Source organism: Hydra vulgaris, chromosome 13 (genome assembly GCF_038396675.1).
Source record: "Hydra vulgaris chromosome 13, alternate assembly HydraT2T_AEP".
NCBI lineage: Eukaryota > Metazoa > Cnidaria > Hydrozoa > Anthoathecata > Hydridae > Hydra > Hydra vulgaris.
In genome coordinates this window covers 47,465,001-47,483,494 of record NC_088932.1, presented here as the reverse complement: position 1 = coordinate 47,483,494, position 18,494 = coordinate 47,465,001, and the positions used below count along the sequence as shown (strand labels likewise).

General features: G+C 25.2%; 1 protein-coding gene across 1 annotated transcript in view; it reads right to left on the bottom strand.

Annotated features, from left to right (window-relative positions):
* LOC136090199 (uncharacterized) overlaps positions 1 to 18,494 on the bottom strand; it is a 97,767-nt gene that overhangs the window by 34,368 nt on the left and 44,905 nt on the right. Inside the window, exons 11-18 of the mRNA XM_065816399.1 lie at positions 17,589 to 17,772; positions 13,266 to 13,401; positions 13,084 to 13,200; positions 12,900 to 12,968; positions 10,025 to 10,207; positions 8,329 to 8,736; positions 3,167 to 3,377; positions 2,029 to 2,216 (exon numbers count right to left, since the gene is read on the bottom strand). Coding sequence (XP_065672471.1) covers positions 2,029 to 2,216; positions 3,167 to 3,377; positions 8,329 to 8,736; positions 10,025 to 10,207; positions 12,900 to 12,968; positions 13,084 to 13,200; positions 13,266 to 13,401; positions 17,589 to 17,772 — 1,496 coding nt within the window. The remainder of the gene's footprint in view (positions 1 to 2,028; positions 2,217 to 3,166; positions 3,378 to 8,328; positions 8,737 to 10,024; positions 10,208 to 12,899; positions 12,969 to 13,083; positions 13,201 to 13,265; positions 13,402 to 17,588; positions 17,773 to 18,494) is intronic.

Here is an 18,494-nt window from a genome sequence, read left to right as displayed (position 1 = left end):
GTATTTAGCTTTAGTGATGAGTCTTCCATATCAATTATGATTCAAAAGAGTCAATATGTGAAAAGGTCTTTCAATTAAAAATTCCATTGAGATTTTATAATCTAGACAATTAAACATTCTCCTAAAGTAATGTTTTGGTCAGTTATTAGTGGAAAAGATCTTGGTCAACTGTACATTGTAGATGGAATATTGAAACAGGACCAATACAAAAAAGTCATTAAAATCCATCTTTTACCTCAATTGAAAAGGTGGTTTCAAAATAAGCAGAAAAAAATATTTATGCAAGATGGAGCCCGGTGTCACACTGCAAAATTAATTTAAAAATTATTGGCGTCTCTGAAAATTCCACGTTTGAATTGGCCAGGGAACTCACCAGATCTAAAATCCATAGAAAATGTATGGGAGTTAATAAAAAGAGAAATTTTTCTCTTTAATAGCTACCATAGATAATTCAATCGATTAAAAAACTTATTTGGCATTGGAACCTTAATGCACATTTAAAAGAAATGGCTTTAAATTGCATTTATAGCATGCCCAATCATCTTTATAAAAAGTTATAAAAAATAAGGGAGGATCAACAAAATATTAAAAATTCATGTCAATAAACATATTTTTATTGTTATTTTGTGTATTTAATGTAAGAAAATAGTTAAACTTTATTTATATATAAAGTTTTTATATATACTTTTATAAAAACATAGATGCAAGTTCATTTCGTTTGTTTAATTAAGTCAAGGGTGATGAAATTATATATTTCAAACATAAACTGCATGATTTATTAATATGTTTAAATAGTTTGCCTGGTCTAGTGTTTTCCACAAAAAGATAGGATTTAAACCATTTTTTTCATTTCTCCATATATAGAAAATTTGGTAGAATTAACTTTACTTTTAAAAAAGAAGGAGTTTTAATGTTTGTAAAATCAATCTTTAAATATTTTTTCCACAAGTCAAATATAGTAAAATCTTCTTTCTTGTAAATTATTAGACTTTTTATAAAACAATAAATTTACATTTTTAATAGAAATACTATTAATAAGTAATTTACAACTTTATAAAATCAAAAAAAGAAAGAATTGTGAGAGATCACAGCAATGCATTAAATAAAAAAACGAACTTTTAAATTAAAAAAAAAAAGTCCTATCAATAAAAAATGCTTTAAAAATGCTTTTTAAAAATGCATTGTTTCGCATAATAACCCAGATAAAAATTATGTTTAACTAACCGAGGGTGAATGGAAAAAATACTCAAAAGTGATTCTTTTTCTGTCATTTAAATGTATTTTTTTTTGAGACTAAAACATTCTTTGATTATATTTATTTCGCTGTTTAATGAGTAAAAATCAAGATATACAATAAATAATATATAAAATAAAAAAAATATTGTTCATAAGACAAAGAAGACAGTATAACCATGTCACTAAGTACCATTTTTGTGTACAAAATATAACTTTTTATTTTTACAATCTTTATTAAATAAAGTATTAGATAAATAGGGGGTCAAAAAAAGAAGATGACAATACGCCGTCGCATTCTTTTATATGTAAATTGTGTTAGAAAATACTAACACAATTTACATATAAATACATACTAGGGTGGGGTCAAAAATACTTTTTTTGAAAATTTCTCCTGTTACACCCCTAGACTATATCATACATACTTACATACATATATAGATGCATACATAAATACATACATACAGACATACATACATACATACATACATACATACATACATACATACATACATACATACATACATACATACAGACAGACATACATACATATATATATACGTATATATATATATACATATATATATATATATATATATATATATATATATATATATATATACTTACAAACATGCATACATATATATATATATATATATATATATATATATATATATATATATATATATATATATATATATATATATATATACTTACAAACATGCATATATATATATACATATACATGTATGTATGTGTGTATGAAACTAATTATTTAAATTTTTTTATTAATACCTTCCAAAGTCCTGATTTAAAAGAAGGAATAATGTGGTTATGAATAAGGTCAGAAGGAGTAATATATTTCACACCCAAATCACACATAAGCTTTCTAACTTGCTCTTGTTCTATATGATCCAGCAACTCCATCAAGTTGGAAGATAAAATATTTAAATCATTTTCTATTAAATCTAACATCCTTTTATCTAAAAAAATATAAAACAGTGTCTGGAATCATGGTAATATAAAAATAAGAAACAAAAGATAATAATAAAAAAAGAAATAAAATATTTTTACAAATAGTATATACAAAACTTTATAAAAATAAATAAATAAATAATAAGTAATTAGATTACTCTAAACTCTAAGCACAATTAAATTTAAAAAAAAAAAAAAAAAAAAAAGACCAAAAAAACTCTGAGGGGTAATAAGAAGTTAATGAAAAAGTCAAAATAAATATAAAATGTATAAAAAAAGTTTTACTTTTCAATTTAAAATTTCAACTTTCGTAAAATAAAGTTTTTTTTATTCACAAATAGAATCTTTAATCACAATAGAACTTTTAATCACAAATTTAAATCTAAAAATAGAGAAAGTTTTCTTATCTATTTTTAGATTTAAATTCTAATCTCATTTTGGACGATTGGTCTTCCTTATAAAATTTTGGATTAAAAATAAATTCATCGCATTTGTAAACATCATCATAAAGAGGTAGTATATAGTCAGTTATATAACTTATTGTTCCGATATGCCCAACAAAAGTCATTTTACTTTTTACATTTTATTAAGTTTTACATTTTATTTTAAGTTAAATAACTAAATCTTTCTGAAAAGTAATTATCTTTAGCATGGTTTTTACATGCGTTTACAAAAGCATTCAAAATTTTATTCGAAATTAATGCATTGCAATCACTTTAAAAGAACTTGATTAAAAAAGTTTTTGATAAAATTAATTCTACTTCATCTAAAAAAAATACATTAAAGAATAAAAATTAAATATACAATAGTTAAAAAACTAAAAAACTAAACAATGAAATAATAACAAAACATAATAAAATAACATATAGAATAAAATTTGTATGGAGCATTTACTTTAGCCTTTATGTTTCATTATGTTTTATAACAGAGTAATTAATGATAATACCAAGATTATTACCTTTCTTCTTTTTTCCATGTTTTGGTATGTCATAAACTGGAAAAAAAGCAACATTTTCTTTAAGAGACATCATACTTCCATTTGTCATAGGAAAAATATGTAAAGAACGTATAATATCAAATGTTTTTTGACTGCAATCACAGGAATTTTGAAGGCTTGTATATACTAGATGAAGCCATTTTCCGATCCATTGCTGCATTTTATCTTGATTCTTGAACAAAAACAAATAACTTTTTAAAAAGATTATTTTTAAAATGTTAATTTTGTGAAAACTTTAAAAAAAATAAAAATTTTATCCTTTCATTTTTTATTTCAAGTTATTAATTATACATTTATTTGTTTTTCATTATTATAAATTTTAAATTATAATAATAAAAAGAACATTTAAAAAATTATTTTTTAAGATAATGAAGAAAAAAACTAATGAAGATCTTTATTTATATGATATGAAGTTATAAATCTGCAATGCTTTTTGAAAGCAGCTTTCAAAGATCGTTGATCAAATTCTATTTGTAGAACATTTTTTTAAATAAACAAAATACTTTAATTGAATCTATTTATCTGAGGTACAAAATTAAAATCTCATTATCTGAATTACAGCAAAAGCAACAGCGAACTCCATTTTTAAATTAAGTTTATTAAATCAAATACATTTTAACAAATGCCAAGAGGAATTACACTCTCTGATGAAAAAAAAAGCAAGATTAAAGCCTACAGACCATTAAGTTTATCAAACAGGACAATCACTTGCAAGCTAAGACACTAACCACATTTTACCAAAAATTTTGTAAATGGTCCAACGATTTATTGGGCAAATTTTTATAGTGGTAAAATTACCAATAAATTAAATACCAATAAAGTATTACCAATATATTGAATGCTGAAGAAAATTTGTTGATCATTTGAAGGGCATTTCATGAAAATTTGGTAACAGAGATTTAAATTTTAAACAAATTTTAGCTATTTCTTGCAACTATTTTTACGTTTTCTTATATAGAATTTAATTGAAAGACAAAAGGTGACATACAGAATGTCATCAAACCAATGCTTGCTTTAATGCTAAAACAAACTTCTTTATAACCATTTTTAAAATGTTAAAACCATTTTTATAACAAAACGGTTGCACATTTAAGCCTGCAAAGTAAATTGATTGAAAATTAAATTTTCTTTCTGAAAAATAACAATGGAGAATCATCAAACTAACTCTTGTTAAGATATCAGCAAAGATTTTTTTGAAAGGAAGTTAAGTTAGTTTTTGGTTATTTCTTGGTAGAAATTATTTTAGCAGCATTCATTTTGCTGCCAGACCTTGAATAAAATAATCAAAAAAAAAATAGTTTAAACTGATGTTGATGATACCTTTATTTGAAATTAATTTGATTCAGCATGTTAAAAAATTTGCGAAGGAACAGGTCATTATAATAAAATTTAGAGAATTTAATTGACCCCTAACATTATTAAAACAATGTTTATCAAAAGAAGTTTATGAATAAACATTACTACTGGTGGTCTGCAACTTTATTATAAATTCACAACAACAATGTCATAAAAACTTAAACAAAAAGTATTTTTTTAAGAAAAACTTTTTCACTTTTACAAAAACTGTGGTACTGATGCAATGCAGAAACAAACAAACCTTCAAACCAAGTGCTTTGGTTAAAGGGGAAAAAACTGAACTTCAAATGCTGTTTTACTGATGTTAATGAAAATTAGAAAGGTCAATTTATTTTACAACAAATTTTGAAGCCAAGCAATGCCATATTGAAAAGTCCCCAGAGTTGTTTTTTTTATATTGCTTAATCTGCATAAGTATAATTATTTATTTGTGTACAATAAATAAAAAAAATTATATATATATTATTATTATTATACTTATATATATATATATATATATATATATATATATATATATATATATATATATATATATATATATATATATATATATATATATATATATATATATATATATATATATAGATATGGTGGTAGACATTTCTTCCATTTTATTTTTCCAGCACTGAAATCATAGTATTGATGATTCTTCTTCTATATCCGCAATCAACCTTAAATCATCTGCAAAATGAACACTAAACCCTGAAATGCTTTGATCTTAAATTTAAAACACTTCATCATTTTTTTTTTTGAGTGACATTTTTATATATAAATTTGATATTTGTTACCAGCCTCCATGCACAATTGCATTGTGAAGATCTGACATATATTAAAAACCCACATCCTCTGAAACCTTTAACATCACAGCATAGAACACTGGCCATGGAAATAATATTTAGTTGTGAAAAACTGGCCAGGTTTTTTAGTCGTTTTGAGCACATTTAAGTTTATGTATGTTCGTAAAACAAAAATTTTTTGCTTTACGGACATACATAGAAACATACATAATCTTGAATGCTCTCAAAACATCTTGGTGCCGAAGAATAAAAAGCTAACACCAAAAACCCGCCAAATTTACAAACTAATTCTATTGATTAAAAAAATACGCTGATTAAGCGAAATAAAGTTCTAGAGTATTCTGTTGAGATGTTTTAAAAATTGTACTATTCAAGATATGTTAAGTTTTGAAATTTCTAACATAAATTGTTTATAGATGTTATTAGTATGTTCTTATTTTTTATTTAAAAATTATGTATTTTTATGTAAATGTAATTTTGTGTATCTGTTTTTATGCTAATGTAATATTTTAAAGCAGTTTTTATGATTTATTTTGTAAACACAAAGACTTTCAACAATAATTGCATTTTCAATGAAATTATTAATAATCATCAAAGTTAATAAAACTAATTATGAAATAAACGTACAAGAAGTTATATTTTTAAATAAGTTTTGCGCTGGATAATTTATGGATGATTCCTAAACTAATGCCTCAGCTTGTTAATGCCTGCTTAGCGTTGTTTGTTTTAGTTACTTTTTTAAACAATTTATTTTATTATTATTATGTTGACCTTGTGTTTGTTTTGCACACACACCAAAAAAATAAAAAATAAACAAACCGACAAGAAAGCAAGTTAAATAAAAGGTTGAAAAAATTTAAAATCATTTAGAAAAAAAAAGATTGTAAAGGTTATAGTTGCCATTCTTACAAACTCGTTATACTTAAACTTAAAGTTACATTGTTCTGTTTTAAATATTAATTAAAATTAAAACCCCACTCACTAAACATCATCAGCGGAAGTGTGAAGCAGCTCTGCTTTCTCTTCATAAAGTTTTTAACCTTTTTAGTTGATTTTTATCTAGTTAATTTAATTTCTAATTTAACTCAATGATTTAATTATTTCATTTGTTCATCTTACTAAGAAGAATTGTTTCAAATATGTTAAAAACTTTTCAAACTACGCAAAGCATAAAATAGTTATTTAAAAAATTAAATTTTTTATTTATAAAGTAATTTAGTTTAAATAAAACTGAAACTAGCATTAGTTTTATTAAAATTTTGCTGGACTTTTTCGGCCCAAGGGCTATATTGCCCTCCCTAATTGAGCATTGGAAATAAGACACGAGTATATAAATACAAATTATAGTATACTCTTTGATAAATAAAAGAACATTATATTATTTATAATATTATTTCTGTGGTCAGTATTCAAGAGCAATCGCTCCTGCTTTGCAACCAAGTCTGTAAGGACAGGCTTTTATTTCTAAACTGAGCTCTTTGATTTCACTTTACTACAGGTTACAAGCTCAGCTGGTTCAGAAACCGCTTACATTAACATAGATTTATACCAGCTATATTTACTCTATACACCAACTATATTACCCTCTTTATTTAATAAAACAACTTATTTTTTAACTTTTCAAAATGAACCATCCACCATGTTTTTATCTTAACTTTATTTATAAGTATTTTTTAATTTACTCTTTAGTAACAACTCTTTAGCCTTTTTCAACAACTTATTTTTAAATACCTTTATCAAACTACAAACAACTTTTACTTATCTAGAAAACTTTTCTTGAAGTTTTTATATTTATATATATACTTGATACTTTTACATATTTTTATACATATACTTTTTGTATTTCTTTTTAATACGATTTCTGTTTTGGCTCAAATTTTCTGCGCAAAGTGGTAACATGTTCTATTCCTAATTTCTAAATTTTCTGCACTTATTCAATAAGATCTCTTTTCTTCAAATTTTTTTGCCAGAAATAACAAATTTGTGGCATGTTGTAATAGCCATGGTGTAAAGGCTGTGGTGTATAAGCTTCATCTTGATTTACTCTAACTACTTACCCATTTTCTTGCCTCATTTTCTGATTAAAACATAACCAACCTTTTGCTAGACTGACTCTCTCATCAGCTACTTCAAAGGGCTGGGCAACTGGAGTTCAACTGGTACTTCAAAGGTGATGGTGGTCAACCCCAGCAGCTGCATCATTTTATGTAAAAACCATTTAAATAATTGAGCATTTTTGAAAACCAAAAAATGCAAATTAATTAGAATATTAAATAAAACTTATTTTTATTTTTTTACTTTTTTTGTTATTTAATATATTTGTTTTATTTGTTTTTTCATTGCTATTTTATTGACTAATTTATTTAGAGATTAGCGCAGCAGAGTTTTGTACAGTGACTGACTTCAATGGTTAGAAAATGCAGCGAGTGTACATACATCAATTAACTTAAATAAGAAAAACATGCAAGGAGTGTACATACATCAATTGACTTAAATAGGTTGAACACGCAAGTAGTGTACATATATTGACTGACTTGAATAGCTAAAACATGCATCATCATTTAGTAACCCTCGATTAAGGGTCTTGGTATACTATTTCGTTCTTGTACTATTTTCATTTTTTAGTTAAAAAACAACATTTTTTAACTAAAAAACGAAAATAGTGCATTTTTACAAGAACTTTTAATACTTTTCTTTCATTTGAGACCCAACAAGACTTACTTTTAAAATAAAATATATACATATTTTGTTAAAAGGAACCTTTTAAATGTTTTAAGGTGCAACCCCTTATAACATAAGTTAATTGACAAATTTTATGTAAAACAACAATATCTTTAATCTTATTATCTGTAATTTCTTGTTAATTAAAATAAACATTGTTTAATATAAACATTTTGGACACTCTGAAAGTAATATAACAAATAAAACCATATATGAATTATATATATATAAATAGTATATAAAATAAACCTTGATTTGTTGAGAAGATGAGCTAAACTCTTGTACTACCAGTTTGCAAACTTCTATTAGCTGTTCAAACTTAAGTTCACATACACCTAAAGAGGTTAACACTCGCTTTGATGCAGCACAGTCAATATCATTATTCAAATAATAAAGACCAAGTTTTTCTTGAAGTATTTCAGGAGAGATCACTTTATAAATTTCTTGTTGAGAAAAGACTATGTGTTTTGGAACCACCCAACTTAAAACTTTCTCATTCTCTATATTTCTGGGTATAACAGGTAAACATGCTTCACGCTGTAAAGACTTTATCATTTGCTGACTGACTTGCTTAAACACACCAAACACATTGTCCTCAAGATCCATAAACTTCAAATACTCAATAACACCTTCTAAACCTTTGAAGTATTGATGAATCTAATAACAAAACACTTGTAAGTGATTTTTTATAATTTTAAATAATTGAAAAAAAAAAATAATAATAACTTATCTATTTTATATATAAAAATATCATTATCTATTTTATAAATTTTGCATTTGCAATATGGTAGTGGGTTTCAAGTTCTGCATCTTGCTTAAAAATTATTTTTTAAGCAAGAAGTGCTATTTTTGAAACCCATGAAAGTCATTTGTAGTATTTTGCAACCCATCAAAGTCACTTGTAGTATTTAAAACCCATCAAAGTCACTTGCAGTATTTTGAAACCCATTGAAGTTACTTGTTGAAATCCATCAAAGTCACTTGTTGAAACCCATCAAAATCATTTGTTGAAACTCATCTAAGTCACTTTTTGAAACCCATCAAACTCATTTGTAGTATTTTAAACTACTTGTTTCTTTATGCAGTAGTCTTGCTTGTTTTTAGTTTATGCGTTGTTATTGTTAGTTTAAAAGAATGCTCTAAAACAATTTGTAAAAAAAGAGCACTGTAATGTCTCCCCTATAAGAAAACAATAAAAAATTTCTTCCTAATCCTATGAACAATGTTATCTTAACATTTTGATTTTTGAATAACAAAGTTATCCGTTTGATCTAATAGCAATGTTTCAACAAAGAATCATTTGATCTAATACCAAGTTTCAACAAAGAATCTTTTAAAAACTAATTAAGATTGTCAAAAATGATCTCAAACCAAGAAAAATAAGTTTTTCTTCATTTTAAGTTAAAAAATGCTTTTTAATTTTGGTTGCATTTAATTTAAATTGAACTATTGCATCCAAAATTTTCTGTAAAACTTGTTCACTAATGATGGTATATACTGCTAGTATACTACTTGTAGTTTTGTAAAATTCAAAAAAATGTTATTTCACCACTGGAAGTTTGTAGCATTTAAAGAAAATTACGCTTATTAATAAAAAAATACAAAAATAAAAAAATATTTAATTATAATTATATGTTTAATGTTATTTGTTGTTGTTTTGTTAAACAAAATTTTTTCTATTAACAAATATTTTATTTCTCAACATATTTGTTATTATTAACATAATATAGTATTTAAAATATGGTACAATAAATTTTCCACAACATTTTAAAAATCTTTCAAAGTTCAAAATCATATAAGTAAATTAAATTTTAAGAATTAAAATTTTTCTATAGATAAATATTGAGAAGTTTCGTGTGCCAAACTATATAAAACATTTTTACTTACAAAAAATATGTTAAATAACAGTTTATAATAAATTAAAAAAATTGAGAAAAAATTTTACTTTAAAAGAGTGAAAGGCTTCAACAGTTAATTTTGGGAGTTGTTGTAATATATACTGATTCCATGCACTATCTTTGTCAATATCTTCACGAGAAGATGGTACTTCGAAATCAGCTTGTATAATAAACTTAAAACCGTAGCTTCTCAGTGGTAAAAATGCAAAGACTTGTTGAGCAGGAAGTGCCTAATGAAAAATATGTACAAAAAAAATAAATACATATAACAATTTATTTCATTTTACTTTGTTTCATATTTACTTTTAATACATATAACAATTTATACACCATATAAAAAGTATAAATAAAATAAATTTAATAAAGAATATAAAAGATTAAAACTAATAAATTTAAACTTTTATTTATTACTTATATTTAATTTAATTATTTATTACAAACTTTAACTAATTAAAATTATAAATTTTTACTGATAGGTGTCAGTTTAAAAACAACAACAACATCCAATAAAACAAACACATTTTCAACTTTTCAGTCAAAAAAAGCCTCCATACAAATTGTAGATTGCAATTAATTCTTCTATATTAAACAACACCTTGAATGAAATTAATAAATTTAATCAGTTACCACTGCACAAAATGTAAATGAGATAACTAAAGAGTAACTCGACAAGTAGGAATAAATTTTTAGAAAAGATCACAAAATGTAGTAATAAATTTCTTTACAAAAAAGAAATTTATCAATATATATTTTTTTAGTTAGTAAGGTGCTTCAAGGAGATCTAATGGTTTCATTACAGATTATTCAAAAAGAGCATTTAACCGGGAAGTTCATGCGTTCTTCTTTACCTTACTTAATGTAACTTACCTAGCTAAAGTAGGCATGAAACCTTACCCTTAGTTCTGAACAAAAATTTTAATCACTATGCCACAGCTGCTCAATATGATGCATGGTTTTTTATTTTTACTACATCATATAACCAATATTGTCCAGAATAATAAATTGTTGCATTTATTACTTCAAGGTAATAAATAGTCATATTTTTTGTTAATAAAAATGGTCTAAAATTAAGTGCAATGCCTTTATTTGAAAGTCTAAAAACAGAATTTAGTTTCATTGTTAACAATGGACTTTTTTGAAATATGTAATGGTAAATGAAGTATAAAAAAATTTAGTTACTTGCTTCTCTAAAAAGTAGTTTTGTAGTTATTATGTAACAAAACACTTGCAGAATTAAAAAGAAAGATGATGACAAAAAAATATATATATATAAAAACTTGTATAATTGAAACGTATTTTTTCTACAGAAGATTTGTTTTATCAGAAGAATTAATTTCTGATTTGTTTTATATGTAGATCTAATCTCTTAAAAATATGTTAAAGCCTGTTAAATTTGTTTTAAAATATGTATTTATTATTATAAATAAAATAAAATAGAAACATCTAAAAGTTTTTTTTACCTAAAAGCCCTTTTAAAGTTTTTCTAAAACTTGTCCCCAAGTCTCATTACTTTTTTGGATTTAATGGGTAGAAAAAACAAGGAATAAATAATCATTTTGTGACTTTCAAATCTGAAATCCTTTTTGGGACTCCATATCCTTTCATGTGTGGCAATTGAAATCTATTTAAATAAATTTATCAAAATAAAACTGTATTGACTGAGCATGACTAATAAAATATACTAATTTTAAGTCTAAATTTATACAGAATGATATCTAAAAATAAAGGCTTTGAAAGATCAAGTTTGATTGCATGAATTAAAAAAAACTACACAAAAATTATTTAATAAAATTTTTGGTTTTTATGCAACCATTCTTAAACCCAAAAATAGATATTAAAAACACAGCCTGAACCAAACCATGATCAAGTGTTAAAATTTCATCAAATTATTTCAAAATAAAACTGTTCTACATTTTTAACTGTTCTCTTTTGTTATTTCAAAAGAGAACTGTTCTACAATTTCAACTGCAAGTTGAAAATGTAGTTATTTAGTTTTAAACTTTGAGATTTTCAATAATTATATCAATTTAATTTTGATAAAATCTACTTTAAATTTTTAAACAAAAAAGAAGTCATTTAAAAACCTTTTACACTGTTATCACAAACACTAAGCTAATAGGCTAGCATCAATCAATAAACAAGCATATACTCAACCAACATATTAGCATATAGACATTCAACACACTAGCGTAAAATCAACCAACACAATTGCATATACTCCACCAACACACTAGCATATACTCAATCAATACACTAACATATACTGAACCAACAGGCTAGCATATACACAACTAATACACTAGCATATCATTTTATAAGCCTGTGGCTGCCAGACTTATGTTATTTTATAAATGCTAGAATGATGGTCAACAATGTGTATTAGGTCATGGTGGATGTGGCAGGTATCAGTTTTATTAAATTATAAAGTGTAATTTTCTTGTGTTTTTTTTTTTTTTTAATAAAATTAGAAATTGCATCCATTGATAGACACTTAACATAGTGGTAACTCTTTGCTAGACACTCTTAAACTTTAAAAAATTGTAACTGTACTTGCCTTATAGTACAAAATGGAATTTGTTACTGATGAAAAATTACTATAGAACAGATATATTTGTTGCATTGGAGTGTACATACCCTTACTGAGGATTTTGGTTTGACCAGACAGTATATTTATTTTAATTTTAAAACCGTTATTCCCTAATAATTTTTAAAAAAATTTATCACAACTACAAAAAAAAGCATTTCTTTCTAAAATGGAACTTTATTTTTTTTTTTATCAAATCTCTTTATGTTAACCTTTTTATGCATCTATACAATTTACTGTAAGAATGTTGTATTTAAAATGTTTGGAGGATTTTAAAAGAACTAAAACATTTTTTTCTTATAATTTTGGTAGTTTTTTTATATTACTTAAATGTATACCTCAGCTTTCAATTTGTTGTCAAATGGAAATGCAAATGCAATATTTGTTGATTTAACGTCTTCACGGATCTAAAAATAAAACTTAATGTCTTAAAAAGAAATTTACGAAAAAAATGTTTTATGTTTTCTTTAAAGCAATGAAGCATGTGAAAAATAATATAACAATAAAAATAAAAAAACAAACATCTATGGGTATTTCTTTTTCAACCACAAACCATAAACGAGAATCATTGTTATTAGAGAGGCGAACAATATTTTTTTCTACATGTTCTCTTTCCATTACTTTCATAATGTTTGATACCTAATTTAAAATTAAAATTAAAGATAAAGATTTAGCAAAAAAAAAAAAAAAAAAAAAAAAGGAACCTTGTCATCAATGATTATTGTATGTAAACGATTAAGAAACAGCAACAAAGAAGAATGAATGTCATGAAACCGTGAAATAAGTTTTGAATGCTGCATTTCTTTCTTTAAAGGCAAGACAATCTGTGTCTTCCAGCCACTAAAATTAAAAATCTCTAGTAAATACATGTATTTAACAGCCATATATATTGTTTAATATAATGCATTTATTTTTTGTGTTCGATGTTTATATATGTATAATAGGAATTAAGCATATAACAAATTAATTAATAAATTTTAAAATTATTAAATCAAAAATATTTTTCATAAAAGTCTTAAATTTACTTTTTATAAAAGATTTAGAGGTTAATAAATATTTCGAAAATATAAAGAGCATTAATATTAGGTGTTTTACTTTAAACTTGGGTGAAGCTTATAAACAAAAGAAATTTTAATTTTCAACACACTTAATATATTTTTAAACACTTTAACTATAAATCCATTGTTCAGTTTCTGACAGAGTTTCTAGTTTCAAATTATGGCAGTATAGACAGTCTGTTTTCTGCAATCAGGGTGCATTTTGTGATGGTCCTCACCAACTTACAGTAGGAATTATAGTTGAGTTTTGGTACAGGTTAAAAACTCACTGTATTCCTGAATGAGCACCACTCCATGTTCAGTATGGTCATTGACAACTTTTAGAGACTTGACTGTTTCTATAGCCTGCTTATAGTCATCTAGTCATCTCTGCCCTCTCATAAATCCGGATCAAATTTGAGAATTTCATCAGGTAGTTTTATTATTTGAAGCAGAGTATGAATAATAAACTAGTTCCTGCAACAAATACAACAAGTCATTAGAAAATTTATGTGATGTTGACTTTAAGATTGCAAAATGAATTGATGCATGTTTAAACAGTGATTTCAGCAGCAACAGTTCATTGCAAGGAGCACCAGTTGGTTGAACATATCCAGGCTTATATATACAATTCCATTTAGACATGTACTTTAAACATACATACAACCTGTAGTCTGCTAACTTCTTTTGAAGTCAGTTTAAATAGATTGTTATACATTCAGATTTTGAGAAAGTATATGATTTTGAACATCCAGTGGGCATGGTACATTACTCATGGTACATTGCACTGGCAGGAGCAACACCAAGAAATACAATCACAAATTTCTTTATAATCATCTATTGGCTTTATTAAAGATGCTTGTTGACATAATCGACGGTGAGTTGCTTTGTGTCTTCCACTAGAGGTGCCACTTCATCCTCTGCAATCACTGGTTCATAATTATCTTCATCTACAAGGGACCATTATTTATAAAAGCATTAGAAAATGAATGTTGGGAGAACCTGTCGCTCCTATACACAATTAATAGTTTGATACTTGTAATCCAGTGATAAGAGATCAGCAGTCTGAGTTTCTCCTGCTCCTGATAAAAGCTTAGCAATTGTAAGTAGTTGAGAAAATCCCTGATATCAACACTTGCTGGCAATCAACATTCTTGTTTCAAATAATGCTTCCAGGAATCCATTTTTCATCCCAATAGATTTTAAGAGGAATATTTTCACAAAAACTTAGCTTTTTTGTCTACAAACCTCTGGACTATATGTTTCGCTCTTTGTTGGCAATTCCAGTTTCTATTTAGTGCAAGTTCATGAGTACTCTGTTCCAAACTTTTTAAAGTTTCTGCTATAACAAAAACATTTTGACACTTTTGCTCTACCTTGCTACCTCTACTCTCACTTGCTGGCAGTCAACATTCTTGTTTCAAATAATGTTTCCAGGAATCGATTTTTCATCCCACTAGATAGCACTTTTAAGAGGAATGTTTTCACAAAACTCAGCTTTTTTGTTAGCAAATCTCTAGACTATGTGTTTGGCTCTTTGTTGGCAATTCCAGTTTCTATTTAGTGCAAGTTCATGAACACTCTGTTCCAAACTTTTTAAAGTTTCTGCTATAACAAATATATATATATATATATATATATATATATATATATATATATATATATATATATATATATATATATATATATATATATATATATATATATATATATATATATATATATATATAAATCTATTTATTGATTTATTACATAAAACAACTATATGGAATTATATTTAATATAACTATATTACATGTAATTTAACTATAAACATCAAAAAATATAATTTATTACATATTACCATTAATAATTTATTATTTTTTGCTATTATTTGTAAAGCAATAACTAATAACAACAATTATATTACTTTGATTATTAGAATAACTTGAATTATTTCAATCAAACTAAAAAGTAGAAAAATTAACAACAACTTACCTAAGGAAAAATAATAGTAACTTAAATAAGTAAGTAGTTTAATTAATAAATAAATATAGTAATAATAATAAATAAATAAACTAACTTAAATAAGTTAATTAACTTAATAGGCAGTCAACTAATTTACGTTAAAACAAAAAGTTTAAACTAATTAATAATTATAATTAAAATAAATAAAAATATATTTAAACTAATTAATAATTAAATTAATTTCATCAAACTTAAAAGTTGACTAATTTTAAAATTTCAAATCTTGAACCTTAAAAAGTTTAGCTATTAAGTCTAAGTAAAGACCTAAGAAGAATGAAAATCATTTTATTAGTTCAGAGATGATAAATTTAGTGAGTGTTCAGCCAATATGAACTTGTTTTGGTCCAAAAGGATTGTACTAATTGACAAACAGAAACAAACAAATTTGATAGCCACAAATTTGAAATCAGTTAAAAAGCATAGACTTGAAACTTAAAAAATGAAAATCTTTTGAAAGCTGTTTTTAATATAAAGAAAAAAACTGAACTCAAACAAATGTAAAATAATTGTTTACATAAAATATAGCCTTATTACAACAAACATATAAACTAAAACTTAAAAATTAAAAAAAGTTAAAAATTAATGTATCATTTAAAATTTAAAAAAAATGTATTAACGGGTGATGTGGAAGTTATCGGACAAAATAAAAACATCAATCACTTATTTATAAATAAAAAAACAAACTAATATTATATTTTTTTTAAATAAAGCATTTATCTTTTAATAAAAATATATTATTCTTTATATGAAAAAACACTACCATCTGCAATTGATCTCAATTTTGCTCAGACACCTTTCATATGCGACTGTAAAAAGTTTAAATCAATTTCTTGTAGTTTTAGTTTAATGCGATCAATCAAAACTCTGCTCTGTTGAAGCTTGCTCTGTTGAAGCTTGCCAATCTCCCTCGTTAACCTTCTGTGCCAAATGTCCCAAAAATTTTCAATTAGATTGGATTCTTTATCAACGTAATAGACATATTGGTCCATTTAATTTAGAGAATCTTTAGAATAATGAGAACTTGCTAAATCTGGCCAAAATAAATAGTTAATGTCTCCATGATACTTGTGAATAAATGGAAGAAGTCGTTTTTCTAAACATTCATTAATATAGATTGATGAATTGATCGCTACAGCCTTGGAAGTGCAAAACAATGGCTCGGACATACCACGGTCAGATATGGCTATCCACATTAATAATTTTTTTGGAAATTTCTCTTTTCCTATAAAACGAACAGTTTCTGGGCATGACTTTTTGTTGTTTGTGTAGTATCCAGAATTTCCAGGCATGTTGTCCCCTGCAAAACAAAAGTATTTTTCGTCATCGATGACTACAAGCGATTTTGTGTTATAGAGTTGGTTAACTAGTTTCCTGCTTCTTTTCTTTGCCTTTATTTGTTGTTCTATAGTGTACTTTGGAGTCTTTTCACATTTTCTATATTTAATATTCATTTTTTTTAACTGACGACCAATTGTCGATTAATTTACACCGAATTTAATACCTATTTTCTCTGACTGACCTCTTTTCGATTGTTGACAAGTCTCGTTAATTCGGCTTTCTTTTCTCTAGTCCAGGATGTCGGACAACCAGGGTGCTTTCTATCAGAAAACGATTGAACAGTTTCAAGTCTTTTTAGGTTATCATATATAGTACTTCGAGCAAATCCTTCTTCTTCGAAATGATTTACGATTTTTTTTTTTTTTTATATTAGGTTTATTTACAAAAAACATTTTTAGTCACTTTGAAAAAGATTCTCATTCAGCTGCATTTAACTGCATTTTAAATGATTGTGTTTCAAATAATAAAGTTTATACTTTATAGAACGTTAATGCCTACGCATAAAACCACAAAAACTAATTATTATGCTCAAATAATGAAATTAGGATTTGTCCAATATCTTCCGCATCACCCATTAATTAAATGATTTTAATAAATATAATATACAATTATACAAATTTAAATAAACAAAATCTATCACCATACTAATTTCTAGATTTGCAAGGTTGATATGTAGATCTTTGATCTGAATTCCAATCATAAATCCAATTTGGAAGAATATAGCCATTTGAACCACTAGAAGCATCAAACTTGATATGATAACCATTTGAGTGTATCTCAGGCATATCAGTGACACGAAAAACTGACTTGAAACCAATCCCTTTTTGACCTAAAAGCAAAAACAGAATAAATAAAAGTGGGTCTTTAAAAAAAGGGGTCTTCAAATTAAAAATAACAAAATAAAACTAAAAATAAAAAAAAAGCTTTAATTTTTTTAGAAATTAATAATGTAATTAATGGTCTCAGGCAATCATAGGTAGCAAAAATACATCCCATATGAGAAATACTGGTTACTGCTACTAAACATTTGGTAAAACATTTGGCCATAATCATTGAGTTTCACCAACATTAATCCACCTACTTAATTACTAACCTACTATTTTTTTTTTAATTGGACCTTGCAGTGCTAATTTTTTCCCTTTATCAGTATCATTATAACTTTAAAACACAGCTTTTAAATCTTGTGAAGCATTTTCATTAAAGCACATATCATCAGTAAATGACTAGCTGTAGTTTGTTTTTTATTTCTTTTTTATAGCTCATTTATAGATTTTGAAAAAAATTGTTTTTAAAAATTATTAATTATTGTCAAACTTTTCAGTACTAACTCCATCCCCCGCCCCTATCTAGTTTACTGACATCAGATAAGAATGGTCTCAAAGGCTTCCTACTTTGAATTAAAAAATTTATTACATGAAATTCAAAATAATTTTTTCGCATTTGTTGAGTTTCAAGACTTGTAGATTTATAGATTTTGAAAAAAAACATTTATAAAAAATTCCTAAAATAAAATTAAAAATTTACCATCAGTTTTTTTTAAAGTATTTTAAG